Source organism: Acipenser ruthenus, chromosome 9 (genome assembly GCF_902713425.1).
Source record: "Acipenser ruthenus chromosome 9, fAciRut3.2 maternal haplotype, whole genome shotgun sequence".
NCBI classification, from domain to species: domain Eukaryota; kingdom Metazoa; phylum Chordata; class Actinopteri; order Acipenseriformes; family Acipenseridae; genus Acipenser; species Acipenser ruthenus.
The window spans coordinates 55,616,794-55,636,407 of NC_081197.1; the positions used below are offsets into that span (position 1 = coordinate 55,616,794).

Below are 19,614 nucleotides of genomic sequence, written 5' to 3' on the forward strand. Positions count from 1 at the left end.
TTAAAACACTTCCAGGGTATATTCATGCTATATCAAAATAATCTGAGATGGTGAGGTGGGACCCATTGGTTCATTTCAGGTTACAAAAATTTAGAAAAAAAAAATATTCTTTCATACTTTTCAGGAGGATATGAACTTAAACGAGGACAGAAAAGCACCCCTCAGGGAAAAGGACCTCAACATGAAGAAAGAGATGGTCATTCGGTATATCAGCACAGCATCCAAAACAGTAAGTGTTACATACTCTGCTTTTGATGAGCCATTTATTTAATTTACAGTAGAATTACAAGTTATTTTATATAGTAATTACCATGCAACTGTTTTATGACTTCTTTTCTTTTAAAAAGTCCCTGTATTCAGTATTCCAAAAACACAGCTATTGAGTATCTGTTTTGGACACCTTGCCCTTGATACTTGATGCACGCCAGCCTTGTCTACGGTATGTTATGTGTGGTGATTTTTGTGAGTTTGCATCCTGACAAAGTAAAGCTTCTGATTTGGTACAAATAACAATGTGTTGAGCTACATAACATAAAAAACAAGACTTTTTTAAAGTAGAGAGGTAGTCTCAAGTTGTCATATTTAAGCACAATCCTGTCTGCAAGAACTCCCTTTTCCCAATTTCTGTAACAAATATTGAACAAAACAAAACAAAAAAACATTTTATCAGACAAATTGACAATAATCTGGCAGCTTTATCCAAGCAAATAAGCATGCGCGCACACACCAATGTCATTAACACCTTCTACAAACACTACTGCTTTCCCTTGCCTGTTCTTGCTAACTGTTAATTATTATTGTCAATTGGGGGCAATCATGGTTGATCTATTAACAAATTACAAAGTGGAAAAGCTTTATAATTGAAGAAGTTAAAAAATCCCTTGCCTCTCCTTTTTATTGTTGGCAATTATCATTGTCAGTAAGGGGAGTCTTGCTCACAGCCCAATAACACAATGAATAAAAAGAAAAACAACTATCATCAAAAAAAATACATACTGCATTTTACTGTCGCTTACTTGAATGTAACGGGAAAAATACTGTGGATCAATATGATTCCAATTAATTCCTGCCATTACTCCCTTGGCTGGGGAATTTATCTTCAGTGTTACCAATAATTAAATCAATTAACTGTTGACAGAATTGATTGATCTACATTTCTGTCCTAAACGGACGTGATTTGCTTTTTGTAATATCAACTGCCCCCTTAGGTGCAACATTTAAATCATGAATTACTGTAGTGTTTAAATTGTAGACAGCCAGGAGAAGGCCCCAGCAACAACAACAGCAGCAACAACAACAACAGCAACACTTTTACCTGCAATTTGTTTCCTTGCAGCGAAAGCAGTTCTAAAAGACTTTTTAAGAACACAACCTAATTAGATTATGCAAGGCCAGCTGCTAGTTGGGAGAGTGCTTTGATGAACGGATCTGGTGCACACTCTTGGAAATCGTTCCTAAAGTAAATTAATGCAACTACCAACTAGCTTTCTTCTAAGGGCAAGTCATTCCTCTCACAGCTGCTGTGTAAGTGTGTAATGTGCAAAAGCAGTTGGACGTGTAGGTGGGTTAGGCGGTACAATGTCATAATTGGTAAGGCTGTAAATCTTTTTTACATGAAATGTTAAACCCTTTTTTGTAAATGGTATTTTACTGTTTAAACAAATTGTATTGTTATTCATAGTTAAATTTGGATTTTACTGCTATACTTTAAATCAAATGTTGTGTTACCTTTTACCGACTATTCAATTACAGTGGTTTGCAATACGTCAATGTAATGTAAATTATTTTTTAAAAAATGTGAACGCCTGTGCAAGATCCTGATAAAACAGTTTTAAACCTTTGCAACCTTAATTGGCCATATTTTGGGCACTCACTATAGTTCTGAAACCAGTGCTTTTCTTTTAAAATATTGATTCTGGTTTTATGAATGAGTTATTTGCTTACAGTATATACATTTTGTTTCTTCCCATACTGTACTTCTAACTTATAGGGCAGCAGTGTGGAGTAGTGGTTAGGGCTCTGGACTCTAGACTGGAGGGTTGTTGGTTCAATCCCAGGTGGGGGACACTGCTGCTGTACCCATGAGCAAGGTACTTTACCTAGATTGCTCCAGTAAAAACCCAACTGCATAAATGGGTAATTGTATGTAAAATATAATGTGATATCTTGTAACAATTGTAAGTCACCCTGGATACGGGCATCTGCTAAGAAATACATAATAATAATATTTTATTACAAATCCAATATTTTCTTGCTACTTTTTATAGACCATTCATCTGAGATTACATAAATACATACACCAATACTCTCGGTTTTAAATTGTGTATGTTTGCATATAATTCACGGTATTGGAGTTATTCCATGCATGAGCATGATGGAAAACACAAAACACATTCCCCCAAAGTGGGCTAGTGAGTTGTTTTATGGCCATTCTCATGTGTGAAATGCACAGAACCTCATGGTATGTTCATGAAGTATTCCTTTTATATAAAATGTACTGTACAATGTTTGGAACAGAGTGTTTAAACCTACATTTAAACGACGGAATTACTTCAATCAAGCTCTGCATCTGTTTACAAGTGCAGTAAAGTGAGAACAATGCTTTTTACCATGCCATTCTATCCCTGGATTGAAATGAATCAAGGATACATTCCAAAATGAGAGCTGGTAAACAATGAAAAGTGTTCTCTTTGCATGCATAGGTGGCAGCATTACCTTTTCATGCAGTTCATCCTTATTCAACCATTTTGTGAAAGTATAGCTTGTTGCCCTGGTTACAAGGGGAATAATTTCCTTTACCCATGGCATTGCACTGCCACAAATAGCTTAGTAACAGTGAATCTTTCTTTGTCAGACCTGAATGTTAAGTATCTGCATGGCTCCCATTGTAATATATATGAGTGCTGGGATGAAACATGGGATTTTCATGTTCAGATATTCACTCATAATTTAAATATTCGTTTGGATATTCATTTGTTTTTTAAAAAGTAATAAAAGCCATTATATTACTCAGAACGCAGGCAGAGACAGCATAGCAGCAGGGGCCCTGTGTGTGTGTGCCTTTATTTTACAGCAAGACCTTACAATATGTAACATGTTAAGAATAAGTTGTGTAGGATTTACTTTACCTCAGTGAATGAACTACAAAACAATGGATGCCAAGTAGCAGTTTAAATTTAAACGTTCTTTTGTTTATTCCTGAAATAAATAGTACATAAAGTTGACAATGCATTTTAATTTATTTTGTTCTTTCATTACTTGCCATTTCCGTTTCTTCACAGTAAACAGTGGCCATCGACACGTTGAGATGGTGAGACGGTAAATAAGTGCAAGGTACTTTTGTCATTTGTAGCGAATACGAACACCTGATTTTTGTGTCCGAATACATGTCAAAAAATATTCGTTCGGATATATATATACACAGTGCCTTGCATAAATATTCACCCCCCCTTGGACTTTTCCACATTTTGTAGTGTTACAACCTGGAATTAAAATGGATTTAATTGGGATTTTTACCATTTGATTTACACAACATGCTTAACACTTTGAAGGTGCAAAATATTTTTTATTGTGACACAAAAGTTAATTAAACAAAAAAAAAAGACATTTGTTGGTTGCATAAGTATTCACCCTCCTGAGTCAATACTTGGTAGAAGCACCTTTGGCAGCAATTACAGCTGTGAGTCTTTTTGGGTAAGTCTCTACCAGCTTTGCACATCTGGATCCTTTTTCCACATGTTTGCTGTGTCTCCCACATGCCTTTTGGCAAAATCCAAACGGGATTTGATGTGGGTTTTTTTCAGCAATGGCTTTCTTCTCGCCACTCTTCCATAAAGCCCAGCTTTGTGGAGCATCCGGGTTATAGTTGTCCATGGACGGTTTCTCCCATCTCAGCTGTGGATCTCTCCAGCTCCTTCAGAGTTACCATTGGCCTCTTGGTTGCTTCTCTGACTAATGCCCTCCTTACCTGGTCACTGAGTTTTGGTGGACGGCCTTCTCTAGGCAGAGTTGCGGTTGTGCCATTTTCTTTCCATTTTTTAATAATGGATTTTTTTTTCCCCACTTCGACATTATGGAGTATTTTGTATAGATCAGTGACAAAAAATCCTAATTAAATCCATTTTAATTCCAGGTTGTAACACTACAAAATGTGGAAAAGTCCAAGGAGGGTGAATACTTATGCAAGGCACTGTAGTTTAACATGTATTAAAGTGCAACAAAAAACATCCTCACACATTTAAAGTGAGTCACAGGTTTTCTCTTTTTACTATGACTCGTAGCATTGATTTGGATATGTAAAATCTAGAAAATGTATGAATTTCACTTAGTGCTATGCAACTCTCTTGGGGTTGTGTTTGCAATCAGACATATCAGAAGCGAGCTTAATTTAAAAGTATTATACCACGTTTCCATGAACCACATAACCCGGGTATTTGCTCGAGTTGCCCCCCCTCCCCTCCGTTTTCATGTTTTTAAATTACTCAAGTTAATTCTGTGGTCTGATTTTCATTCCTCGGGCTGGTTGAATTCAGGCTGGGAGGAAATTGCATCACCAAATGTCAATCCAAAATGTTGTCGGGGCGGGAACATACCATATAACGGGACGTTTTGGCTGGTATTACATTTGGCGGATTTGGTACCTTGGGGGATTTTGATGGTTTTTGAATTGCCATTTTTCACTTGGCACGGTCACAAAGAAAAATGCAACGCAGTTTTGCATTTCAACTTTTAATTCCAAAAAGATTCAAATAAATGTTTACTTAATGAAACCTGTCTGCTAAAACAGTGTCTCATTTACAGTAACTTGTTCTACTAGCATTTACAAAGTCACTGCAGCACCTTGGAGAACAAAAAAGGCCCTCTAATCAGTTAGACTAGCAAGCACTGGTAAAATCAGTTCTGTTTTATACTGTGCATGAAACAAATGCGCAAGAATATCTAGATGGATTTATCTTTTAAATCATTGACAATTTGACTGTAATACTGTCTGCAGCGAATGCACATTTTGGCCTTTTAACTCTCAAGTATTTCCTGCCTAACTTGCGTGATAACTCAGAAAAACTTGGAAACGCTTCCTTTTTCACCAACTCGAGTTGTCCATCAACTCGAGTGCTGGAAGAATTCAGACCAATTCGAGCACACTCGAGTTGGCGGTCCATGGAAACGAGGTATATGAAACAAGCAGATTGTGGACGTTTTTTTTTTTTTTTTTGGCTGAAAGTTGCATCGGACCTTCTCATCATGACTTATGAAGTTCTAGATTGATTATCAGAAATATTTAGCTTGTTGGGGGTTATACACAGCTATAATAAAATACATAAAATATGCAGATGTGTTTTTTTTTTTTTTTTTTTTTTTTAAGCATTTCATGTTGGTATTTCAAATTGAACTCTAAAGTAGTTTAATGATAACTTTTTATAATAAGTATATACAGCACAGTAAGACTTTGCTTGTTTCTCACCAACATGTTAACAACCATATTTGTTCAGATATTGTATCATCACCTTTTGAAGTTTTGTTTACAGTGTAGAATCAATGTTCTAACCAAAGGTAGCTGATGTCATGTATTCGGTGGGGTAGCAGCTTGCTGGAGGTGGCTCTTCCATCACACTTCATTAATCTTTGAAATGTAATGACATACAAGTAGGGTTTGAGTTTTTTTGCAAAACATTTTATTTAGTTGAGACATAACCAATACATGCTTTACTACTGTTTTTTAGCTAGGCTACTTAAAAGTATGTATGCATACTTTTCATTCACTGTCTTCTTGTTCTACAACTTAAAGCAAATAGGATAGTGAAGCATTTTTGATGTGAATCAAATTGTAGAAATCTGAAAACTGAGATAAGGCCAAATTGAAATCACAGCACTCAAAATGCTATATAACAGTCAACAATTCCATTGTAATGTTTTCTGTTTAAATGTCATCCTGACTGCTAGTGTTTGGTTTAAAATATCTTGAGTGAACAAATGTCATTCTTTCAGGTTAAGACATGATAAGATTTCATAACAGCGGTTCTGTTTGAAGAGAAAAATGGTAATTTGGAAGCTTCCATAGTGTAATCTTAGCACCAGCATTGTGCATGTCAACACCTGACTGACTGGACCACAACATTATACAATCCTGGTATTTCTGATGTACTGTACAGAAATCCTTTTTGATTGCCATATAAAGTCAAGTATCGTTGCATTACATTTGACCCCTTCATGCCACTCACTCACTTTGATTTTTGTAATGTGTTGGCTCTCAGTTGTTGGCTTTTAAGATATTGGTGTTAATGATTACTCTGTACCATCCTGCAACATTTAGGCAAGAAATACAAAACATTTGAAGATATGTATGGAAATACGTATCACTAAGGCCTAAATGGTTATTCTAGCCTTTGGAAAGAAGGTACAATGAAATTTAGTTAGTTACACCTAGTTCATTGTTTGCAAATCATGCACAGGCGCCTTCTCTGGCCCCAACATTGCATTTCATTTTGAATTTACAGATAAAAGCTAATCTGTCTGGGAGGTTCCTAGTCGTCCTCTGCTTTTGACCAACTCTGAGGACACCTGTTTCTTTAGTCCCCTGCAAATCATGCTTATGCTTAAGTGTTCTCTTAGGAGGTGTTCCTATAAGCAGAGACTACTGTACTACATTGTAAAATTGTGTTCAGACACTTAGCCAGGTTACTGGCCACATAGGCCCATCATACCTTTGAATATGGATCCAACAGTATACTTTCCTATTGTTTGCCAACTGAAATTAATGCAATTTACCTTTGAAGTTTCACAACTTCAATACCACAAGTTACCGCTTTAGAAATTAACACAGAATAGAAATTTGCAAAACACTTAAATCTCTTCTACTGAATAATACACGGCCCTACTCTCACATAAAACAAGTTTAGATGATTTAAAATTTAGACCAAACCAACTTGTTTCCATCGTATTTTGTTCCTTTCCTTACAGCAGCAGTGTCCCCCACCTGGGATTGAACCCACAACCCTCCGGACAAGAGTCCAGAGCCCTAACCACTACTCCACACTGCTAGAACCATTATTTACTCCGTTCCACTGCTGTTCTATGTTTGCACAATCTTTTCTCCTTCACTTTGTTTTATGAAGAATTTAGAAGTGGTGTATTACCTTATCTCCTTCCCTTTATATGGAGGTTCAAAATTGCTGTTATAAACTGTTCCTAAACATAAGTCTGTCGAAATCCTTGCCTCTCAAGGCCTTGCTGGATTAAAATGCTCATGCGACGTAGATCACTTTTATTGTTTTCTATTAACCGGTCCCTCAATATCTATGTAGATGACTGTGATTCGGTGGAATTAAAGACATGTTAAAGGGTTTGTCTCATTTTCACTTTTAAGATCTGTTATGTGTAAAGCATATCCGTTTGCAATGACGTGGCAAATAAAAAAAAAAAAAAAAAAGTGAAATCTATGCTTTCCTGACCTTGTTACTGCTATTTGTGCACTCTGTCAACTGTACTGTTGGTATCTGTGACCTTGAGCTCTCGCGTTGCAACTGAAATGACCTTGCAGTAGAAACCAGAAAGACTGCATAGGAAAGCCAGCAAAAATAATTGTTTCATTCACAACAACTGTGTGTTTTGCTGCTGCTATGTGAAGATGCAGTATGTGCTTTGCAGTATCTGTTTCCTTTCTTTCTGTATTTGTTTTAAACTGTACGTCGTAACTCTACCTATGATAAATTTGATGTGCCTAAATTGAGATAATATGGGCCAGCGTGCCTTTGTATATCAAGCACTTCATCTTTGTATTTCAAGCACCTCATCTTTGTATCAAGCATCTCATCTCTGAAACTCATTGCCTTCGAACAGAAAAACAGCCTATTTGCAATCCCTTTTAAATCACTCCTAAATATGTATATTAAATCTGACCAGGGTTGCAAATCCTGTGAATACTGACTGTCCAGGATCATGCAAATTGGAATTGTTTTATTTTGTATGCTTTTATTTTGAATTACTGTTTTTATAATTGATTTAATTGTTTTTGGTCCGGTTTGAATGTTTTCTCTACTTTTACCATTGTTATTATTTGTTGTCTTCTCCTGCCAGGACACCCTTGGAAATGAGATGGAAATATCCAGGCTTCTATCCTGGTTAAATACATACATCTGAAGTGAAATGAAATTCATCTTTTGAAATGTCCATTCTGCACATAAATATATTTAATAGACATGCACAGTCGTTCAGAGACTGCTGATAAGACAGATTCCATTAACTTCTGTGGATTGCAAAACATTAAAATGTTCAGAAATGTATTTTATCATAGTACTTGAGTCTCTTCTTGGTTCTTATCATTCAGTGTAGGCATAGGTGCAAAGATTGCATGGCACTGGGTAATATGTATACTGTGTGTGTGTGCATACTATTATTTTTAAAGTGTTTATGCTATTAACACTTCTTGCTCTTTTGATATCTGATATCATAAAATGAGAAAATGGGTTCAGCTAAATTTCAGACCTCTAGGATTCCATGCTTTGTCTAGCAATCATGATTGAAAAAAGGATTGCCGCTATTAGACATGAATTTCAGTTTCATCTGTTAAAGTGAATACTGAGATGCAGTACTGGTATACTAGACAATGCATGTCGTTTTTAAATATTCATATTTTTAAATATTAGGGGGCAATGCATTTTACCTTTTACACTTTCATGGTATCTCTTAAAATAGGCTCTTGGCAAAAAAATTTAATGGACAAGTTGTCTTGAAAGCATTTATACGTAATCTTCTAGGAGTGACGAATGTTGGACCATGGCATGATGGACTACAATGATGTCGTTAATTTACGAGTGGGAGAAGAAATTGAATGAAAATGTAAGTTGATGCAAAAAGGAAAGCCTCATTTGCTTCCCACCCTTTTAACAACTTTACAAGCTTTGCAGTGCACTGTACACAAGATGCACATTACAAGGTGTGCGGTATACTTTAGTGCAGTTTACTTGTGTATCATAAGTAGGGACCTACCTAATTCGCGATTTCGCGGAAATCGTGAAATTGAGGGGTCACCGCGAAATTCACCTCTTAGGGGCCAATGCATACAAACAAGTACGGGGGGGGGGGGGGGGGGACTTGTTTAAATGAACTACTGCACAACGCAAGTGACGCAAACTACGTATCTTTCTTCTGTAGCTGGCCCATTTTTATTCCTTCGCCATCCCGTGTGCATTGCACTTAAGCAAAAAACAAACAAAAAATGTCCACAAGTAACATTTACAAAATAAATTCTCCAAAGCAGTTAACGTTCTTGTTTACTATTCAAATGACAACGTTTTAATCAGCCTATCAGTGCGTCTTTACTGCTTTTATGTGACCTGTACTGTGCAGGAGGGGGCGGGACAAAGTGGTGCTGCATTGTTTTCATTTAGGTTGCTAAAATCTAGTTTTCAGCATTGGAGGTAAAATAGTAGAAATGGACGACAAAGAAAGCAAACTATATTTCGGCTGATGATCGTTTCAAGATATTTCCCAAATAAACTACATGCAGACTGAGGTAATTGTTTTCCATATCTTAATGTGTATTTGGAGAAAATACGATCGCTATTTAACTTCAGAATCACACATTAAACAAAAGGCTACTACAGAGAGGCTACTGAACAGAGAGTAAAATAAACAGCTTTCAGAAAACAAACTGGAAAGTCAGCCCAGACAAAAAGTTTTCCTGTCTGCAAGTTAAATCAGTACTAAAACGATCCAGCACAGCCACCTCGCTTCAACCTGCTGCTTACAGTTGGAATTTTAGACCCGAATAGCCACGTCTTCTTTGTTTTGACTCGGTACTAATAAAATAAATCATTGGATGGGACAAATAACATGACAACGAACGTGCTGCATACATTGACTTTATTAAGGTATGCCAGATGCCCTTGTGTAACCGAGTTTTGGGGCTGTTTCTAATCGATTTCCACATCTGTATAACTTGGCAAAGCTTTGTCTTAACTTCCAACCAATTCAGTGGATGCAGACGTGCAGTCTCTGTATGGGCAAGTCAATTGCAGGGGGATGCTGCATACTCGCCTTTAACAAATGACAGCACTCTGTTTTAGTAAGGAAGCAAGTACCACTATTTTTAGGCTTTATAGTGTTCTGAAATACTGTCTACTTAGGTTTATTAAATGTTTAAACTTGTCCGCGAAATGTCCGTGAAATCCTAATTTTATTCCGCAACATACCCGTGAAAAATACGTAAATTTACCGCGATTTAAGTAGATCCGTAATCATAAGTCACAACCAACGTTAATGCTAATATATATATATATATATATATATATATATATATATATATATATATATATATATATATATATATATATATATATATATATAATAGAAAAAATATCCCAAAATAAGCGGCTGTCCCAATTAAGTGAGAGGCATTTGAGACGACATTAATCGTGCTTTTTTTTTTTTTTTTTTTTTTAATTTTAATTTGTATTCATCGCCAGTGGTTTTTACCCCAGTTTTCTCCACAATGTGGAATGTCCAATTATTATTTTTTATCCCGCTGCAACCCCCCGGCGACTGGGGAAACGGAGGCTGAAACACGCGTCCTCTGAAACGTGTTTCTGACAATCCTGTCATTTTTCGCACTGCGGATCCGCAGCGATGCCACCAGACCCATAGTGCCGGAGGACAACACAGATCTGAATGGCTCCACTGCAGACCCGAGACGACTGCAAGAGTTCAGCATGGTTTACGCAAGTCACAGTGTAATCGCGTACTTTGCACTCCCTGCACTGTGCTACGCGAACCTGCCTTGCTCTGAAAAGCGATGTCCGTTCATCATTTGAAAATACCGTATCCAAATTAAACTAAGTGACGTCCCAATTAAACAACCTAAATAGCATTGGGAAGAACGGTCTCCCAGAGTTATAGCCCATTACATACAAGGCATTTTATATATAATTAGACTAGCACAATAATGTATGTTTGTGTGTTTTGAGGTCTATCTTTGTACACCGGTTTGATTTTTGTTCTAGTGTTAAGAATGTTACTGTACATAGTTATTTACTTGTTGTAACTGCATCACTTACACTCCATTACACATACGTAATACTTGCATCACCTGTATCCAGGTTACTTGGACCCATCTTCCACGGCTTGTGTTTCAAAACAAGCTAAACTCCCAGGTTACAGGAAATCCAGTGGCCACCTATGCCTTCATCATGCATGACCTATGTACAGTAAGTCTTCCAATATACCTGAAGGACTCCTGGCAACTGTGTCAATTACTGTACTTTCTCAAACTCTTGCACAAGCACTTATACATGATTGGATATCAAAACCCACCATGATTCAGAAGCTGTACTGCAATATCCAGAGGAAAAATAGTGCTATTTAGCTACAGGTTGCTGTGCCAACTGTAGAGCACTTATTAACACTACAGACAAGCACATGAAAGCAGTATTCCAAAACAAGCCATGCAACTTTGTACTGCTTGCAAGCTGATCATCTTGGTTCTTTTGAATTAAAAGTTAGTTCATTCTGTGAAGCTGTAAAGCATGTCACAGCATACTGATGCACTGCCAGCTTCATGAAATTCACCAAAGCTATGAGGAAAAACGCGTACGTTTTCAACATTTAAAATCTGAATGTGCACGTATTCTCTGGATAGTGGAACAGATTAAAATAAATTTGATCAGAATTACTAAAATTGTCAGTGCGGTAAATTGCAGCATATTTCTTTTTCTGCCACTTGCCTATTGGTTCTCTATTTTACAGTTAGTTAGTTTCAAGGTCACAGGTTAATGTATTGTGGTCCTTCTCTTGACGTGGTGTAGTTGGTTTTGAGAAACTGTAAATGACGTACTGATTGAAGTCGTTTGACCGCTGACCAGCTCTGCAAGGGTGATGGTCATCATTGATTCATTATACTTCCGCAACATCTTTAACATTCTCAAACTGTCTGCTGTGATGAAGACCATCAGCTCTCTTCTTGTTTTGTCAATAAGCTAATTTTCTTAGCTCATCATTAATCCTTTTGATAATATGATTGGATTAAAAAAAAAGAGGTTTATTAATGACAAAGGTCATTTCTGTGATTGACATCCCCTTTTGAATTCTGTGTCTCACTCTAATTCAAAATCTATATAATTATATGGTTGAATGAATACCCTCTTGCATTGCTTTTAATGGTGATTACAATGTTAGAATAGAAAAACAGTTTGGTAGATGGTTACACTGGCAGAAAAAGAGAAAACAAAACCTTTTCTTAGTTTTGTGTAAAGTTTTGTTATCAGACTAGCCTTTCATTACAGTGGTCTAAAAAAAAAAAAGAAATTATTCAATTACAGTACTGCATCTCCAGGGAAGCCCATGCTTGTTTTTACAGCCGATGGAAATCACAGACCAATTTTAGTAGTTGGTAACCAGTGTATGAAAATAGTAAATTATTTTAAGTATGCCAAGCATTTACTGTAGCACAATAAGGGGAAATCTGCTGAATAATGTGCTTTTGGGACTTGAATTCATTTAAAAAATATATACATACAATAGCCTTCACAACAGCTTGTAAAATACACACATCAAATAATTCATGAGAAGCAGAAGAAGAAAAAAATCTGAGCAGAAGAAAAAAAGCATTCCATTTAAAACTTCAAAATTATTTTAAAGCCTTTTTTTTTTTTTTTTCTTCTACTATGCAAGATCTGATATTACAATTCTCATCTTGCATTTGATTCTTGCAAATTCGAGCAGCGTACGGGACATGCCCTCCAGGTTGATTTCTATGAGGTTATTCAGAGGCTGAGCTCTGCACTTTGTTTGCTGGACAGTAATTAGAGCACATTCTTTTTTTTCGTCATGAAGAGTGTTGTACTGGAGGTAGAAGAGTCCTGCAAATCATATTTGAAAGGTTTCATCATCTTTTATCCCTGGTGGCTGTACATTATGTTATTAAGAAAAGCAATTCTGTACTAGCCTTGACTTCTTATGATGTTCAGTTCTGAAAGACCTACAATGACAGATGATGGTTTATTAAACAAGACCTTTTCCATCTGCAGAACCTGTATAGATTGTGTCTTGCCCCGATTGAAGGTAGATCTTGACATCAGCCCATTTTATTAATGTGATGACTAGTTTCTAGTTACAATTAAAACAAACACCTATCTTTCTTTTTTTTTTTTTTTTTTTTTTTTTAAATAGTTTTAAAAGCAGGATCATTCCAATGATATCTGCATCTTGGGAACCTTGTAACCTTGTTCAGCAAAACCGGTTACATCTCTTAAAATTTAAATGCTGGTTTGTCTGAGGCTTGTTGTGTCGCTCAATAAGAATTTGCTAGGTGTGCATTAGTAATCTGAAAAGTTTTCAAGATTGAAAAAAAAAAAAAAAAAATATGCAGAACAACTCGTCCCAATGAATCCCTGTCTTTCCATACAGTATAATTTTACATGGTCCACTAACTACAGTGATTGAATTGCACTCTTTATATTAAAGAGTTCACACAATGCAATTACCAAAGTTAGCCTGCACTTCAAAGATTAAATTAAAATATGTAGGCAGTACAGTGACAAACGGGTAACTGGACCATCCGTTATAACTTCTGATAACCTGGACAGATCTAAGTGGAGAAGGTATGTATAAACTGCATCTCAATTTCAAGCCTGCAGCAAAACTGAGCCCCCTGCCCCCGCAGCTCTATTAGAACTCCAGAGAAGTACAGATTTAGGATGTTTTTCAGTGGAAAGTTTGACTGGCCATTTCAGAAATCTTTACAAAAAGGAAAAAGATTAAGTAAAACTAAATCCATCTAAGGGTACTCCAGATAATCTACATAATCCAAAAAAAAAAAAAAAAAGTGTGAGTTACTGTATAAATAGGTTTATTTTAGATAGGACAGTTCATTTGAGGTATTTAGGTTGATTTAAAGGAAAAGTTCAATCTACCGAGCCTTCTACTGTATGTATTTTGCCATAACAGGTTAAACAGGAACTTAATTTGAAAGTGATTTATTTAATACATATTGCAGCTACATCTTCACTTACAGCGACAAACTTTTTGTCAGTATATCAAATTCACCCTCTCAAGTAAAGTAATCCAACAGGCACATCTCTGTAAAGTTACAGTACCTGGATGAGGTCTCGCATTCTGTTTAGGAACTGATCACAGCAGCATGTTGCTGTGCTGCACATGTTACACCAGTTAGCCAGATGACATAGTTAAATCTCTGCTGTCCCTGCATTTCTGTTCAGTGTTTAAAAAAACAAGAACCTTTGTTGCCTGTTTTTCTAGAGCAAGGACAACATTTTTTTTATTTTTTAATTCAACCAGTTTGTGTACTGTGCTGCCTGTAATTATGGAAAATAAACATGATGCACCATGTGAGCTCAGTGCAATGCGTCTTTGTTTTTCCATCACAACTGGGTAGATTAACCATCATTATCAAGTTGATTCATCATATTATCTCCAGGGCTGCAGCTTAATTAGACTACATTTTAAATGTGAATGTAACCTTGACTAGGAATAAGACATGGAGAATAAAATTGCAGGCACTGCTTTTTGCATTGCTTATGGCATGGTAGCGCTGGGCTTATTAATCGACTTTGACTGCAGAATTTAGTTTGTTTGTTTGTTTATTGATTAATTTGTGCTGGTGGTGACTTTTTCTAATTAGGCAAAACCATCTGTTTTGCAAAGATTTCCCCCCGGAAATCACAAACGCCTCAAATATTGCATTGTGCCAACCCAGACAATAAGAGCAAAGTACATCTATTGCCTACAAACAAACTCAAGAATGAAGAACCTTCATATTACTTTCACAGGATTCTTTTTTTACAGGCTTCTGTTTTTTGGTTTTTATTAATTTCCTTTTTCAGTGCTTATTTTTAGCTATTTTCGAGTTTTATGTAATTTTTTTCCCCTGGGGCTTTCACTTTTTATATACTGTATGAAATGATTGTTTTCGGTTACATTCCAAAATTCTTGGGCGTTTTTGTTTTCTGTCACAATATGTATAGTAACTTGACAGTGCTTGCACACTTGTACCTTCTTTCCTTTGCTGTCTTCCCCAATGAAATCCTTATGGTCACTGGCATATTCTGTTTTTTTGGGGTGTTTAGGCATTTTTTTACATTTCGCCACAGTTTGCAATTGTGTGTTAAATTCCATGTGCATGTAAATCAACCCTATTGAACTATTATATAGTTTTTAAATCTTGTGAGCAAGAACAATGCTGCGTATTAAATTGTAACCTTGTTTGTTTTAAATATTGTCTACAATAGGAATGTGCGCCACTCAGTAGTTGGGGTGGGTTTAAAATATTCAGAATGAGTCAAATCGATTGTATGTCAGGAAGGCGGGACATTGCCCAACTGTACTGGAAAAGTATTTTTAAAATTTTCTAGGCTTTTCTTTTTTTTTTTTTTTAATTCGTAAGGAAAGGGGTCAAGTCAACATGAATTTGAGTAACCATTTCCAGTATTTTTGTGATGTTTATTAAATATACACCGATGTATGTTCTCTGTTACACCCTTGTCCTTGTCCTTGTCTATAATGGTCAATCATTTACCTCATCCTGTTCAAATGGCTGGATATCCACACTGTTCATTTGTTTTTGACCTTATCTGTCCTGTCTCATCCATAAATATCACTCGCACCTCATTTATCATGTTAACCAAACGTATGTTGGATTTTCAAAATACTATATAATCATCATATTATTTAAATGTTAACTCTTTTTGTATTCTATCATGTGTTCTGTGCCATTCTCTACATTTCTGGCTGAATCATTATTATCCTTGCTTACAGTATTACTGCAACTAATTTCCTTTTCTCAACCATGGCTTCTAGTTCTAGCGGTTTGCAGCAGTGTTTTTCTGACCTCCTCTGACACTGAAATATTGCTAGCCTTATTCTACACGCTGTGCACTCTCCTGTATGTTAATACGTGTTCAGTGGCTCCCTCGAACTCTTTTGAGAGTATTTCTTGTGACCTGAGTGCAAGAGAAACGCATATAAACATACACGTCAATACATCTAAATATAAAAACCGACAGAAAGCTGGTATTAACATCTCCTCTATTTTGTTTATATAGAACATGTTGTGGTTTAAACGTTCAGAATGTGTTGTCATTGACATAGGGAGTGTGAGAGCTACACTCTTGTTAAAATGTTTACAGTAGTTGCAGCTAATAGGTTCCAATGAGGTCACGCCTTATTGTACTGTGAAATGGCTGCTGCAATAGATTACTGTGATAACAGAGTAACAACCACATCTGAATTGAATGCATTTAAAGTCACTGTTACTTGATTAATTGTATTGCTCATAGTTACCTGTAATATATACAGGTGGTTTGCAACCTTAAGTGTAATACAGTTTGATACAGTCATTACAAGTTGTTTTGTTACGATTTCATGCAAAAATGGTGTTATCAAATCTCCAAAAAATGGGCTTTCATTCGGCAAAGAGAGTTTCATAGTCTTGGAGAGAAAAACAAAGGCAAGCTTGATGTTAGTGTCCTTGGGTAATATTTTGAGGTTACTTCACTGCTGCTTTCTTTGTATTCTTCATGAAGCATGTGCTATATTAAAGAGCAAAAAAGGGTTTTACTGCCATTTAACAGTTTCAATAAGGCCTTTTTTTTACACAAATTGTATCTACCTGTACAGTTGCTATAGCATATATAAAACAATTACAAACAAGTAAATAGAAAATAAAATTATAAAATGAAACCAGTTAAATGTTTTAGTGATCTTTATAACTGTTTACTTTCCAGACACCCTGTAAATTGCAGTTTGATCAGTAGAAAGTAGAAAGGTTCCTGGCTTTAACATTGATTCTTCAAGCAGTGCAGATATCACCTGTCTGGTTTATTCAGCCCTGTGACTGGCAGCAATGGCATACTAAGCTCAAAGTTTCAAAGTGTAATGTCGTTGACTGAATCTTCATTTCTGTGTGTCATAATGGTGAGTGTTCAACCAGTCATGCTTTCTTTTTGGGTAAAGGTTGGTCATTTTCACTTAAAGTACTTTATTTATTAACAGTATTAATTGGGGGGGGGGGGGGGGGTATATTTTGTAACATGAGCTGAAACAAAGTGAAAACGGGCATTTGCCATTAATTTTGTTCTACTGTATAGGTTGTCCTTTTGGATATCTGAGCTATTCCAGAGTAATTTATAAAAAAAAAAATATATATACATATCGAAATGACTGAAGTTGTGTTACTTTTTCAGTGTGGAGTAGTGGTTAGGGCTCAGGACTCTTGACTGGAGGGTTGTGGGTTCAATCCCAGGTGGGGGACACTGCTGCTGTACCCTTGAGCAAGGTACTTTACCTAGATTGCTCCAGTAAAAACCCAACTGTATAAATGGATACTTGTATGTAAAAATAATGTGGTATCTTGTAACAATTGTAAGTCGCCCTGGATAAGGGTGTCTGCTAAGAAATAAATAATAATAATAATAATAATAATAATAATAATAATAATAATAATAATAATAGCTGTAGAATGCATATTTGTGACTTGCAATTCCCAAACCTTACCTATTCATTATTACAGGACTACTTGTAAAAAAAAAAAATAAATAAATAAAATACACTCTAAGCCAAGCAATATTACCTGGTCACTACCTGACACTCTTCACTTTGACATGTGACCATATTCGTCATGTGTCTTTCTGGTTACTAGATGATTTAAGACCTGTTCTTTTGACATATTGACTTCGTACACGGTACAGCGGACATGTCGGGAGACAGACAGGTTGTTCGCTTCACCGGAAATTAATTATTTAAAATGTACGAAACATTTTACAGTGTACTTGTGGCTCCAAGTAAAACACTTGGTATACCTGCTATTTTTTAGTTTTTAGTTTTTTGTTGGCATGAGTCAGACTTTCTTTACAAAAGCAATTAAATATTTCAAATTTATAATTAATTGTTGTAGTCCATATCTTGCGTTTCGAACCACTAGAGTCCATCAGTATTTGAAAACTCGCCCTTTTCCAACAAATTGATCACCATTAGTTTAAACTCTGTAGGGTATGAGTTTTTATATGACCTCTTTTAATCATGTACTTAATTTTAGAGATTTTAGTAGTATCTGTTCTGTTTTATTTTGCTCTGTCAGTATAACGGATGCTTTTTTTTTCCAGTGTGTCTCTTTGGATCATGCAATGCACAGTGATCTAGCATCACACATAATTGGATATTATTGGGGAGCATACGTTGTGGCCGGCATATCCGAATGTACGGCATAACAGTGTGTGTTAGCGAGAGACTACTGTACAGAGCTGCATTGTGGGATTCTTCTATCATGGGTATTGTGCAAGAAAAAAATGAAGCAGACATTTTATGTCATTTACTTTAGTAACTATGTCAGAGCCTAATATCCCAGGAGCCAGTTGAGTAGTTACTTGATATTTGCAGGGTTCCTGCTGTAAAGTGTTGTTTATAATATTTGGTACACAGCTGTGTTCTTTGATTTTTCTTTGAAGTTTCTTTACTGTTTTGTCCAGTAACACTGACAGATACCCACGTTCTTTTAACCTCTGTCCATATCAATGCTACAGACAAGAAGCATAATGTCTTTATTAGTAGTACACAGCTGTATTCTATGATTCTCTCAATAAAGCCATTTGACTGACACATTTGTTTTAACCACATTTTCCATTTTACTTCATCTTTACAACTCATTTCTTATTTGCTGTTCTCCTTAAATGATTTCCCCTACGGATGCTTTGTTTTTGTTCTTGCATGTCCTATTTCTTAATTTTATTAATAAAGATGGATTCTTGCATTTGAGCTGGATTTTAGAATCCCACGATTTTTACAGTCATGTGTGTGAAATGGACAGCAATGCAATCGCAGAGCCAGCTTTTCTGAAGGGTCTGGCGATTTTTTATTATTGCACAGCAGCAACATGCAGACTGAAAGAAAAGTGATATTGATGCCAGAAAACCATGGCAACGTGACCAGTGCCACTATTTTAAAAACAAACCACAGTAGACGATAGAGGATTTGTACAAAATGTATTCTGTTTCGTCTTTTGTGGGGGTTTAGCATTTATATCTGTGGTTATAGCTTTACGTTTCTTGGAGATTAGGTATAATTAATCATCTGCATACCCCCACCATCATTGCAAATTATTGCAGTGTACATGTTAATACACATTGGAATTTGTGACGCTCTCCATCCTTTCGTAAATCTGTCCTAAACCTTTCATGATATATTACAAAGCAGCTCGGATACTGATGGAAAAAATGTAATTTTTTAAATGCTAGTAAATTTATGATGCTGGCACAAATGAGATCTCTCATCATCTTTACTGCGAGGTCTGTTTTGTGCCATTACAGGTGGGTGGCTCTGTAGGCATGGGGCTTCTAGGGACACACAGGAAATCCATAACTGAGATGGGATTGCTTTTGGGTCTCATTCCTCCTCTTCTCTTACCACTCATTGAGGTGACGTTGCATTGCATTTTGTTAATTGCATGTTAAAGCATCTATCCATCCACGTGAGAGGTGCTTCTATGTCTTCTGTAGATCTGCCACTGCTTTTTAAACTGCTCATGTCGTATGTAAACCACTCCAGATACAGTATTCATACTTTCAATGCTATGGAAACTCCTTGGGTAAAATATAATCTAGACATTATCAG

The 19,614-nt window shown here is 36.1% G+C and overlaps 1 protein-coding gene across 3 annotated transcripts in view; it reads left to right on the forward strand.

Moving 5' to 3' along the window:
• LOC117405378 (protein diaphanous homolog 3-like) overlaps positions 1-19,614 on the forward strand; it is a 300,571-nt gene that overhangs the window by 50,433 nt on the left and 230,524 nt on the right. For all 3 annotated transcript variants that reach the window (XM_059030274.1, XM_059030275.1, XM_059030276.1), the window contains exon 4: positions 125-229. In XM_059030274.1, the coding sequence (XP_058886257.1) occupies positions 125-229 (105 nt within the window). The remainder of the gene's footprint in view (positions 1-124; positions 230-19,614) is intronic.